At 38.0% G+C, this 12,349-nt stretch overlaps 1 protein-coding gene across 1 annotated transcript; it reads left to right on the forward strand.

The window, feature by feature from the left end:
• Positions 1–3,310: 3,310 nt before the first annotated feature.
• LOC104278682 (inositol hexakisphosphate and diphosphoinositol-pentakisphosphate kinase 2-like) lies at positions 3,311–11,493 on the forward strand (the record flags this gene model as incomplete). Its single annotated transcript, XM_009875722.1, has 7 exons — positions 3,311–3,704; positions 5,068–5,263; positions 5,929–6,019; positions 6,881–6,966; positions 8,314–8,468; positions 8,853–8,954; positions 11,332–11,493. Coding segments are annotated over exons 1-7 (936 nt in total), but the record flags the coding sequence as incomplete, so codon positions are not given.
• Between the last annotated feature and the right edge of the window lie 856 nt (positions 11,494–12,349).

Consider the following 12,349-nt stretch of genomic DNA (forward strand, 5'->3'; position numbering starts at 1 on the left):
CTTATGTTGCAGTCTTCCGTGGTTGAGACATGCATGTAGTCTTCTGATCTTCACTGTTTGATCAGCATTGACTACTTGTGGGGCAGGAAAACAGCTCATTCCTTTTGCTCTGCCATTTAATAATTCTCCTGGGCATACAACTTGAGAACCATGTTTTATTTACATCCTGGGCTGCGTCAAAAGAAGCATGAGATCAAAAGATCGAGAGGTGATTCTGCCCCTCTCCTCTGCTCTTGTGAGACGTCACCTGGAGTACTGTGTCCAGCTCTGGAGCCCTCAACATAAGAAGGACAAGGACCCGTTGGAGCGGGTCCAGAGGAGGGCCACAAAAATGGTCAAAGGGCTGAAGCACCTCTCCTACGAAGACAGGCTAAGTAAGTTGGTGTTCAGCCTGGAGAAGAGGAGACTCCGTGGAGACCTTCTTGTGGCCTTCCAGTACCTGTCTGGAAAGCTGTTGGGGAGACTGTTCACAAGGGTGTGCAGTGACGGGTCAGGGAGCAGTGGTTTTAAACTAGAACAGGGTAGATTTACGTTAGACATTAGGAGGAAGTTCTTTACTATGAGGTTAGTGAAACGCTGAGCAGGTAGCCCAGAGAGGTGGTGGACACTCCATCCCTGGAAGTCCTCAAGGTCAGGCTGAATGGGTCTTTGAGCAACCTGATCTGGTTAAAGATGTCCCTGCTCACTGCAGTGTAGTTGGACTAGATGACCTTTAATGGCCCCTTCCAACCCAGTGTGTTCTATGATTCGGTAGTATTTTAGTCCCAGCACGATCTTACTGCTTTTTTGGCTTTGCATAGCTGTCAATGTTTTTAGAAGACTCGAGTGACTTGTTCACTGTAGTTGCAGTCACGCTTATATTACTCTTCCTGTGTCTCTTTTCTTGAATTATTTTTATTTCACGCACCACAAGAAAGGGGATTCTGCAATTTTTATAGTAGCCAAAGCACTTGGAGGGCAAGAGTTTTAATTACCATCTCTGAATGAATTTATTCTAAAAAATAATGAATAATTTATTCATTGTATCCTGACAAAAATTTATGATAGTGACAGTAGCAGTCAGAATGCCAATTTATGTGCAATTCAGTGAGTCCATGCAGTAGGTTACAAGCCTGAAAACCGTCCATATCTTTTCCTCATCCTTTGCATTTAGTCGTCTTATTACAAAGTCTGTGAAAGCTTCGGAGCACAGTGACAATAGCACTGAGTGACACCATCCACATTCAGATGGGAGAACAACATAATAAATCTTGCAGAAAACAATCTGCTTACTGTGACTATTCACTGCAAGTGAAGATCTGCTTGCAGGTCTGCTTGCCACCAGTAACACCAACACTCTCCAGACTCTTGAAGGTAGAAGACCACTGTGTTTCAGATAGGTTTGTTAGGGAATTAAGCTTGTCAGGCATATGTAGACAAATATGTTGTGCATTCCCTTTAGTCTTTGTTTTTATGGTTTCTACTTGCTTTGGGTTAGAGAGACTCAGGTAGAGCCAGTGATCCTGGTGAAATAACTAGTCAGTAATTGCAAACAAACTTCACAACTTCTGCTGCCTTCACAAACTGCACTACAGGGATAAGCAGGGGAAAGAAAGCTTAAAACCCATCTTTTGGTGACTTGTTTCAAGTGGACACTTCCTTCGCAGATCACTTGTTTCCAGTTTACTTCCAATTGGGAACTGGGAGGGAAAACTGATGCAAGAAGAATTGTTAATCTTCAGGATTTACAAGTTTTTTGAGTCTTATTTCGTTCCGGTTTTTAAGACCATTTCAAAATTTTTTAGTAGTTGCCAGTACCTGTTGGCAATAACCTCTGCCTTTCTTAAGCCTGCTAGAAATAGGCTTCGGAAAGCTCACTTTCTTCTCCTGTCATAAACAGGATTGATTTATCTCAATAACTAATTTCTAACTCTTGTGGGAGCAAGATAAATTATGTGTTTGAAATTTCATTTTGTTCTTGTTTCTTGAAGGACAAATGGTAGCAGTTTCACATTCTAAGGGAAAGTAGTTTTTCATTAGGAGAATTGAAGGAGAGAGGATACATAGAAATGTATTTAAGAAATGAATCTTTTTAATCCTCTACTGTCACTCCAGGATCTTTATGTGTCTAGTTTTTGAACCTGAGTTTCAGCTTCTGGATCTGAAACAGCTGTATTGTTTACCCATGCTTAAACTGTTGCTCTCTGACTCAGGACAGATTCTTTCTGGGTAACTTTTGCTCTGTTTACTGTCCTCTTTCACAGGAAGCTGAATGGTTGATCGCCATTGGGAATTTGGTATTGCTTCACTTTGTTCATAGAACAGCCAAAGTAATTTTTACAGATATTTAAAGACAAATTCAATTCTGCTGAGACATCGTTGTTGAATGACTCTTGCATAATGATCTGACTAATAAACAACTTAACCTAAAACGTTTGATCGGATGAGCTTCCAAGTAACTTCTTATTAATTTTCCAAGTAGTGATAATGGATTATATTTAATAGTATAAAGCTATGCACAAATTACAACAGAAACAGTTACCTCGTTAAAGAAACAGAATAGTGAGCTCTGGGTCTCTGTTTCAAGTCTCTGTTTCTGGGTTTCTGCTGCAAGTTATTTGGCTAAGATTTTGTTTTCACATGACTGCTTAAAAGGGTACGGTATGTGTTCACTGGTACATTAGTGCTTAGAAGTACTTATGACAGAAGGCAGTGCTAGTGTATATCTCTATAAATACTATTTTTGCGGTGTGAAAATAAGGCAGTGGTTTGTTGGATATAAAGAAGCAAACATCAAGCTGCCACATACATTGTGCTTTCACACTGAAGAGTCACTCATTTTTTTAAAATAATAGTTTTCTATTTAAGAATAGTCCCAATGGAGGCTTTATAGTTTTTAGCATTTTTATCTGTTTGCCGTTGCTTGATTAGGAGACTTTTGCGGGAAAAACAGCTGATGACGGGGATGGTGGGTTAAATATCACAAATATTAGTGAAGATTTTGATTTTTTTATTCTTTGTGTAAAAGGTATACCCTGCAATTTAGCCTTCTTAAGCTAGGGAAAAAAATGCTTCTTACAGGTCTTGCTTTCATGAGTTATATCATCTGTTTTTAAGATGTCCATGTAGTAGTTTGAAAATATCTCAGAATTATTCCTCCTGCTCTAAACATATAGGTGAAAGTGTAGACTCTGTAGTGTGCACAGCTTTATTTCTGATGCTTTGCTCAGAGTTAATTAAATGTCTGAACGCTTTTTTCTAATCTTTATGTGCCTTTTTCAAGTATGTTTTTTTCTTTTTGTTGTTTTGTCGATATATCTTTTAGGTTAAAAAAGCTGTGTCATCTCAGGGAAGCAGTAACCAACTGTGGGTTTCTTTGAGCAGCAACTCAAACCAATAATGAGCAGATGATACCAGTTAAGCAGTGTCTGGCAGACAACGTCATCACAGTGGCAACATCGCACAAGCAACATCAAAGAGCCGGGGACTTTTGTGTTCCCCAGTCAGTGGGAAGCATGCCCAGTATCTCGGCTGCCCAAGTGGCTGCAGTTTCTACATAGATCTCTACGGATCTTGTAGCCATGTCTGTTAGGGAAACAGAGAATGATCCTCCTCGATTTTTTGTGGGTGGAGAAGATGGAGAAGAATTATTGGATTCAGCCAGATCTACAGATTATGAACACTTCTATGACCATGGGGAGGAAGAGGAGGAAGAGTATGACTCTGTAGGTACTGCAGGGGCATGTGTGTACTATTCTGTATGTTCTCTAGCACGATTTTACTTTGAAGTGGCATTAAATCACAAAAGTCTAATGCGTAAATGGTGTTCTGAATTGGGAAATTGTTCATATTCAGATAATGATCTGTCAGTTATGTTCGGAAATGCAGCACACTTGAAAAGTAAGTATACCTTGAACTTTGAAGTAGAAGTCCTCGACTTTAATACGGTTTCAGGACAGCTGAAGTTAATGTGCAGGTTTTGCAGACTTGATTTAGATTCCTGGAATGAACTGGATGGCATAAGCCTTCATTTTATTTATTTAGATAATCGGTAGCAAAAAAATGTTCAAGAATTTTTCTTTCATGTGTGTTGTCAATAGCTGCAGAGTTAACTTTTGATTTTTCGGTTTGAACAGACACAGTATTTCTTTCATCTTGCTGTTGTTTTCATTAAGATCCGACATGTTTTCATTCTTCTTCCTTGTCTTACTCTATAGCAGGTGCATGCTAAATTAATCTTAATTTATACCTTAGTTTGTTATCCTTGCAGGGTGTTCTGAATTGTGTTTACTGTCAGACTTACTAATTTTTAGTTTAAGACAATTTTATTATGCATGAATTGTCACATTATGTCATTTTTTATCTATATTTTGCTTTTCTGTTAGTCTGTATCATTTCACTTTAGGGATTAGTCAGATTAAATTTTCACTGATTTTAAACATGTCTAAAAAGTTAAATGAAGGAAATAAGACCCTTCGCCATGATTATAAGTAGTGTCGAGATGCAGAGAAGCAGTACAAAACTATCAGCTTGGACAGCTCAATTCAGTCAGTGTGTTTTAGCAAAGGAAGATAATTGGCTATATTTTAAAAGAACAGTAAGCTGAAATAAAGGACAGTTGTGGGGTGTTTTGTTGGTTTCTTTTTAAACAGAGGAGTAAGTTGGCTGTTGCACTTAGGAATACCACCAGGGAAAGAAATTTCTGAAGGTTTATATACCATGAAAGAAAATAGAGAGTATACAGAAGAAAAGTGAAACTGTCTATGCACTAAATTGCTCAGAAACCTAGCACAGTATGTTCTGGTTTACTAATTTTTGCTTTCGTAATTCACTTCTAGTAAGATAAGAAGCCTTATGACTACTAAGTAGAAGTAGAAAAATTAAATAATTTGCAAAAAATGCCTCAAAAATTTTTAAGTATGTATATGCTGCCAATCTGCATTTTACTACCTGCTAGCAATTTATATGATTAAACACTAAATTAAAGGTAATATGTGAATTTTAACAGAATCTCCTCTAGTATTGTGCTGCTTAACCCTGTTATGTTCTGAGAAAACTTAGTAACTGCCTTTTCCCTCCCTTCTTCAGCCACCAGAAAGACAAATCGCAGTTGGGATTTGTTCAATGGCTAAGAAATCTAAATCCAAACCAATGAAAGAAATTCTTGAACGCCTCTCCATGTTTAAGTATATAACTGTGGTAATATTTGAAGAGGATGTTATTTTGAATGAGCCAGTAGAAAACTGGCCTTTATGTGACTGTCTCATTTCTTTTCATTCTAAAGGTAAATCTTCTAATAATGCCATAAGTATTTTTGACATCTAAATACTTTAACCACTTTGAGGGTCTTTTTTTATTTTTATTGCAGTTTTATTGGATTTTCCTAGGAAGTGATTAATTTGTCTTGTGTAATGTAATTCAACTGGCTTCTAAAATACAAGCTTTTTAAGTTGCACTGTTTTCATTGGTTGAGAAAGTCCTCTCTGACATGGTATTTAAGATAGCAATTCAGCCGGTAAATATTTGTGGAGCCTGTGGAAATGGTGATCTAGTACTTCGTTGGTCCAGTAACTGTGAAGGCATGCAACTTTCTAAATGGGAGTGTGCTGAGTCTGGCTGCTTGCTTCTGTTTCTCTGCTAATATCTAGGGGTTTTTGTGGGGCTGGGCAGTGAATTAAAGATTCAGTTCAGGCAGGGGCAATAAAAGCCTTAGTTCTGGCCCTACGGAAGTGAGGAGGAGGTAATTGGAGATAGGACCATTACTTTTAGCAGCCTATACTGAAATTAGGCTGTCGTTTCATGATCATCTTAGGATGGTGTTCTGTGTATCTATAATTGAGGGAAGCCATGTCACTGGTTGTACTCTGAAGCTGAAATATGCAGATTCCAAAGTATTCACTTGTATTATGTCTTGTAGTTTTAATTTATTTGCCTTAATAAATATTTTAGGATTTCCACTGGACAAAGCAGTTGCCTATGCAAAACTCAGGAATCCATTCATAATTAATGACTTGAATATGCAGTATCACATACAAGACAGGTAACTAACACTACTTACATGTAAACAGTAAACTACTTTTAAATGGGAGACTGTGAGAATCTGTTGTTATTGAATACACCAGTGCTAGAGTATTGTGCAGTAGTCTAAACAAAATTATAGTAAATATTATGCTTTATTAAGGTATGCATAGTTTCCTATGATATGTCTTTAGGTGTGTTTTTTCTTTTACTACTTTCATATTGGTATGTCTGAAGATTTACAAAGGCAGAAAAATGGTGATACATTTGTCTAAATCTGAAAATAGGTATAGCATAGGTCTGTATAGCAACTGTACAACCTCCTGTAATTGTAGAATGCATGTGACTTAGTAAAGGTCTTTTGTTTCTGTTAACTGTCCACTTAACAGAAGTTGCTGGTACTCAAAGATCACATTTATTCAAAGTGAATTTTCTTTCAAAGCTGCAGTCATGCATGCCTAATATTAATAAAACAACAGGGAGCAAAATACATGAACATTGGAGACTTCTGAACAGTGAGCAGACTTGCTGTTTTGAATTCCTTCAGTTACTATCCCATATACACTTTTTCAACCCTTCGTGTTAATATCTCCTCTAACAAGGTTTGTTCTGTGTAAACTGCTGTTGCCTATTCAGGGTGGAGAGGACAGGACTGTCATAGCAAATTACGTTTTTATGGATATTGATGACATCGCTGCAAAGGTACAGCTGTGTCAGTGACTTTTAAAGCATTATATTACTGAGTATTATATACATGATCTTATCCTGTGTGATCTGAAAAAAACCCCTGTATATTTTTCTCCTTCCTTACTCATGGGCTGTAAAATACAAATATTGGCAGGATTTGCTGTCCTACTGTGCAACTTTTGTTCTTTTCTTCTAGGAGGGAAGTGTACAGTATTCTTAAAGCTGAAGGTATTTTACTTCCTCGCTATGCAGTTCTGAACCGTGATCCAAACAATCCCCAAGGTAAAAACTGATGACTCAAATGTCAAACACTGGCATCTTCTTGTTTCCACTGAAGAACAGTACACAGATAGCAGAAAGCTCAATTTCACTCATTAGACAATTAATCCATTTGTGCAGTGTTTGGCTGTGGGGACAGTTATGTGAAACAGAAAAGGTGTTCAGGCTGTATAAGCAAGCCCTGTTCAGGAATAACTAAAACACAAAGACTGGTTTTGGTCAGAAATTCAAAACGTAGCACTATACCAGGTGCTATGAATAAAATTAACTCCAAGCCAAACACAGTACAAGTATGCATCTGAAAAGCATGCTTCTGAAGTCTGGGGTCACAAATCCTCTTACAGCCATCACAGAACAACTAGAACACAAGGGCCTCCAAACCCAAACTAAGATTCTAATATGTCTCCTAAGAGAACAGCATTCTGATGTTACATTACCCACAATAATTAGTAATTTTACTTAGGAAAGTAGTATTGACAGAAACAAGTCAAGCCGTTGAATATTTTCCTTTCCAAGTACAAGCAGCCTTGTAAGGGAAATCTCTTCCAGACAGATCTGCAGATGATATACTCTGAATATCAAATTGGAATTATTTTTTTTTCTTTACCTGAAAACAAATGTAACACCTTCTTCTACTAAAATGAAAATTTACAACAGCAATAGGAGATTGCAGTGACTGGTCAAGAGACTAGAGTAAGAGATTAAGAAAAAAGAAAGAAAGTTGAAGTATTAACTGTCGTATAGATTTTAAGAGGTAGGGTATTTTAGTTTAAAATGGGTGTGTAAGATAGGGGGAAAGCGCTCATTTGTGCTACCAAAGTCAAATAAAAGCTGCTACATGCAGTCATACAGTAGTGAAGAGATTACCGATCCCTGATTCCAGAGGTCCTAATCCTCTGTGCAGGGTGCATCACTTGCACACTGTGAGACAGTTCTGGAAAGTACTATTGCATCTGGCACCATGTTCAGTGGCCATCTGCCACCCACTTGATGCTTCAGAGAAAGGCACTGAAGAAAGAGACAAACAGTCCTGTCCTCTGTCTTCAAAGCATTTCCAAAAAACCTACCACCTCTCCAAGCTTATGCATCTGTACATGATGATTTCCTGTCTGATACTGAGGGAATCAACAGAAATCCTGGAACAAAGCATTAAGGTAACATAAGATAGATGTGGTACAGCAGCCATGTTCAGCAAATGATCATCAAGTCTTTGTGCAGTCAGTAACAAATCAGTAAACTAAAAATGTGATATGATGTTTTTATTTCAACCTACAAGATTACCCCAAATCTGCAATCATTTAATTGCATTAACATATTATTACATCTCTGTTGTTTGCATTGTTTCTTCAGAATGCAACTTGATTGAAGGAGAAGATCATGTGGAGGTGAATGGAGAAATTTTCCAAAAGCCTTTTGTAGAAAAGCCGGTTAGTGCAGAGGACCACAATGTTTACATTTATTATCCAACATCTGCTGGAGGTGGAAGCCAGAGGCTCTTTCGAAAGGTGAGATTATTGTAGTAAAGCTATGGAAAAGTTGTAGATGTCTAACACAATTGCTAAGTCTGCAGTTCTGTCCTACCCGTATGTTAGCTGTCATGTCCTGCTCTTGTAGGAGTAGTGGCAGATCAGTCAAATTGATTTCAGGATAATGTGTGAATTGAAGGTGCTTGTTCCTTGCAGCAGGTTGTCAGCCACTTCAGACTCTTAATCACTACATGTAAGCGTACACTATCAGCTCACTTTTAGAATCTTAGAAAAATCTTTTGGGGAACAATTAAAACCTACTTGCTTAATTTGCTTCAGTAAGTGTTTTCCCAGTACAAGTTCTCTTTAAAACTTGGAGTTTTAAAGTTTCTTAGTTTATTAATAGAAAAATATTGATTTCAGATTGGCAGCAGAAGCAGCGTTTATTCTCCTGAAAGCAGTGTGAGAAAAACAGGCTCCTATATTTATGAGGAATTCATGCCTACAGATGGCACTGATGTAAAGGTATGACAACTGTGTGTTCTTATTTATATTTAGAACAATCAAGTGCTTCAAGAGCTTATCAGCTTTAAAGATGAAAGTTTATCTTTGTTTCAAGGATTAATTTTAATGAAATTTTGATACAGTTCGTAACTAAAGAATGTAATTCTTATGCTGACTAAATACAATACTTGTAAAGTAGAGCATGTAGAGCAGCTTTGCTTGTATTGTTAGAATGAAGTGCTAGAGTCTTTATTTTTTGTATTATATTAATTCCAGAACAGCATACTTTCCTTTGTAAACAGGTATATCCAGATCTTTTGTGTGAAAGTGTCATGATTTGAGCTAAAACAAAATTGCTTCTGCAGAGTGATTTTGCTTTTCAGCTAGGTCTCTTCTAAGAGCCTGTACTTTCTAAAGTTAACAGGATACTTTTGCAGAAGTGATAGCACTTGATGTTTATAATTCCTGCTAAAGATTGGTACGCAAAAAGGCTCTTGATTATATTGCTCCTGTGGTAACCAAGGTCACTGCTAAATCTTGTGTGACATGTTGAGGGTGCTGAGAAGTAAAAGAGTCGAAAGGAAGTAAAAAGCTTACACCTCTGGGGAGGGACGGACAGGATAGGTGACCAAAACCTGACCAACTAAAGTATTCCATTCCATATACGTCATATTCAGGATAAAGCTGAGGGGTCAGTGGGGCTAAGCCATTTCCTTAAGTGGCTGACGTGTGAGGTCTCCATCTGCTCTTCTGCCTTCGATCCTGATCAGTGAGTTCCTGAATACAGTTCCGCTCTGCTGCTGAGTCCAGCCTGGGATTTCTCTGTGTCTGCCTGCTCTACAGCATCATTGGTGATTGCTAAGGGAGGATGAGGGGGCTTGAGGTCGATATTGGTTTTGTAGATATTTGTATATATTTTATTATTTTCTTATTAGTACTATTATTGTTTCATGAGAGCTGTTTTAGAGTAGTGAGGTTTTTTCCCAATATGTAAGTCTCTCTGCCTTATTCTCTTTCCATTTTGAGAAGGGAGGAGGGCTGTTAAAGAGCATCTGTCATGTGTTCAGTGGTGACCCCAGCCTTAACCCTTAACAGAAGGTTACAAAGAAATTTCTAGTTGAAATAGATATATACCAACTATCTTAGTATTGTAATTAATAAGCATAGGTTACTTACTAAGAAGTTGCAGAAAATAATGCATTGACCTTATCTTTAATTATTTTCACTCTTTTGTTCATTTCTTTTCTTAACAGGTATAAAGATTAGGTGTCATGAAAAAGTGCTAACGTTGATCAATATTAGAATAGATGTTAAACTAGCCATGTATGGAGATTGGTTTGTTTCCCTTTGGGTTAATTCTGGCTATTTTAAGCCTGTCACAGAACTTGTGAAACAAATGCATGAGAGATCACTGTATTTAGATGAAACGTAGATCTAATCTAACTTTAGGCCAAAGAATCCTTGTATCAATTGCAGTCAGCTTCTTCCACTTAGTGATACATGAGGGGAATGCATGTTCTTTAAGTTGGTGTGTTTTCATGAGCTATACTCTTCAGATGGTTATACTGTGCATCACTTTGCAATAGATTAATCTGAGTTTACAGACATTTGTGTAAGAGCTTTACAACTGCTTCCAAAAGGAAGAGTTTCTTGCAACCTGAAGAGATGCAAATAGCTTGAGGGGTGGGGACTGTTTCAACTACTTATTGTAGTGTAGTCATCAAGCAGCACCTGTGGTCTTCTAACCCCACAAATAAACAGTGAGATTTTCTTCACGTAACAATACTTAGGGTTTTATATTAAGCAGCTTCACCCAACTTAGCTGAATTGACTGAATTGGTAGTATGTGCAATCATCTGGTTTAGCTGAATACGTTTTCCTCAAAGATTAGAGTTTTATATTTAATTAAAGTGACAGTAGCCCATTTTTGAGAGCTGCTGACAAGTCACTTCTATCATGTGCCTCAGTCCTCTCAGTGAGAATCAAAACTATGGTGGAGTAGATAACACAATTATTCCTTCAAGCCCCTGCCTTGTCATGCTAAAACTGGGCAGATCTTTGCTTTGTTTAGTCCTGCCTAAAGCATGAAAATATTTTTTGATGACAAGAATCACTTAGTCCTGGAGCAAGATCTGTATAATCAAATGAACTGAAATAATTCTCAAATTAATCTGCTCTCCAAGTTTTCCAGATGTTTTGGAGAGGAAAACATTATTCTTTACCTCTGTACTACCATAATTAAGAAATTCAAGGTACTGTAGAATGATCTTTTCACTGATGAAAGCAGCTAGTATCTTTTGAAGTTGTTATCACATTTAAGATAAATATCCTAAAATGTATGCATATATGCAATGTAATTTAATTGCATTGAATAAAGAGTTCCTGTTTTTTCCTAAAGGTGTACACAGTAGGTCCAGACTATGCTCATGCTGAAGCACGGAAGTCTCCGGCTCTGGATGGCAAAGTAGAACGAGATAGTGAAGGAAAGGAAGTGAGGTATCCAGTCATCCTGAATGCTAGAGAGAAGTTAATTGCTTGGAAAGTGTGCCTTGCCTTTAAAGTAAGCTGATTCCTTTCCTATCTGATCAAACATTTAGTGTTAATTAATCATTACATGAAACTTCTGTAGGGTTCTAGTGCACAGAGTCAGCAGTGATAATTGCTGCAGAACTCATAGAAATGTGAAAGGTTAAACTTTCACATCTGTATCTTTTTTTAATCTAGAAGAATCTTTAATGTGTTGAAAAGTTCTATGCTTGTGTTACATAGGTATCTTTCATGTGTTGCTATTGTGCTTGGTTAGTCCACAGTGCATCTGTTCTATGGTAGCATCATAGAACAATTCAGGCTGGAAAAGACCCTTGGGATCATCGAGTCCAACCATTGACCCTACACTACAAGTTCACCCCTAAACCATATCACCCAACACCACATCTAAACGACACTTAAACACATCCAGGGATGGCGACTCAACCACCTCCCTAGGCAGTCTGTTCCAGTGTCTGACCACTCTTTGTGTGAAGAATTTCTTCCTAAAGTCCAGCCTAAACTTGCCCTGTTGCAACTTGCAACCATTCCCCCTGGTTCTGTCCCTAATTGCCTGTGAGAAGAGACCAGCACCAACCTCTCTACAATGTCCTTTCAAGTAATTGCAGAGTATGATGAGATCCCCCCTCAGCCTCCTCTTCATCAAACTGAACAGACCCAGCTCCCTCAATCGCTCCTCATAAGGTCTGTTCTCCAGGCCCTTCACCAGCTTTGTTGCCCTCCTCTGCACTCGCTCCAACACCTCGATATCTCTCCTATACTGAGGTGACCAAAATTGAACACAGTACTCAAGGTGCTGAGTACAGAGGGACAGTCACCTCCCTTCTGCTGGTCACAGAATTTCTAATCCAAGCCAGGATGCCGTTGGC

This window comes from Apaloderma vittatum, unplaced genomic scaffold (genome assembly GCF_000703405.1).
Source record: "Apaloderma vittatum isolate BGI_N311 unplaced genomic scaffold, ASM70340v1 scaffold30828, whole genome shotgun sequence".
NCBI lineage: Eukaryota > Metazoa > Chordata > Aves > Trogoniformes > Trogonidae > Apaloderma > Apaloderma vittatum.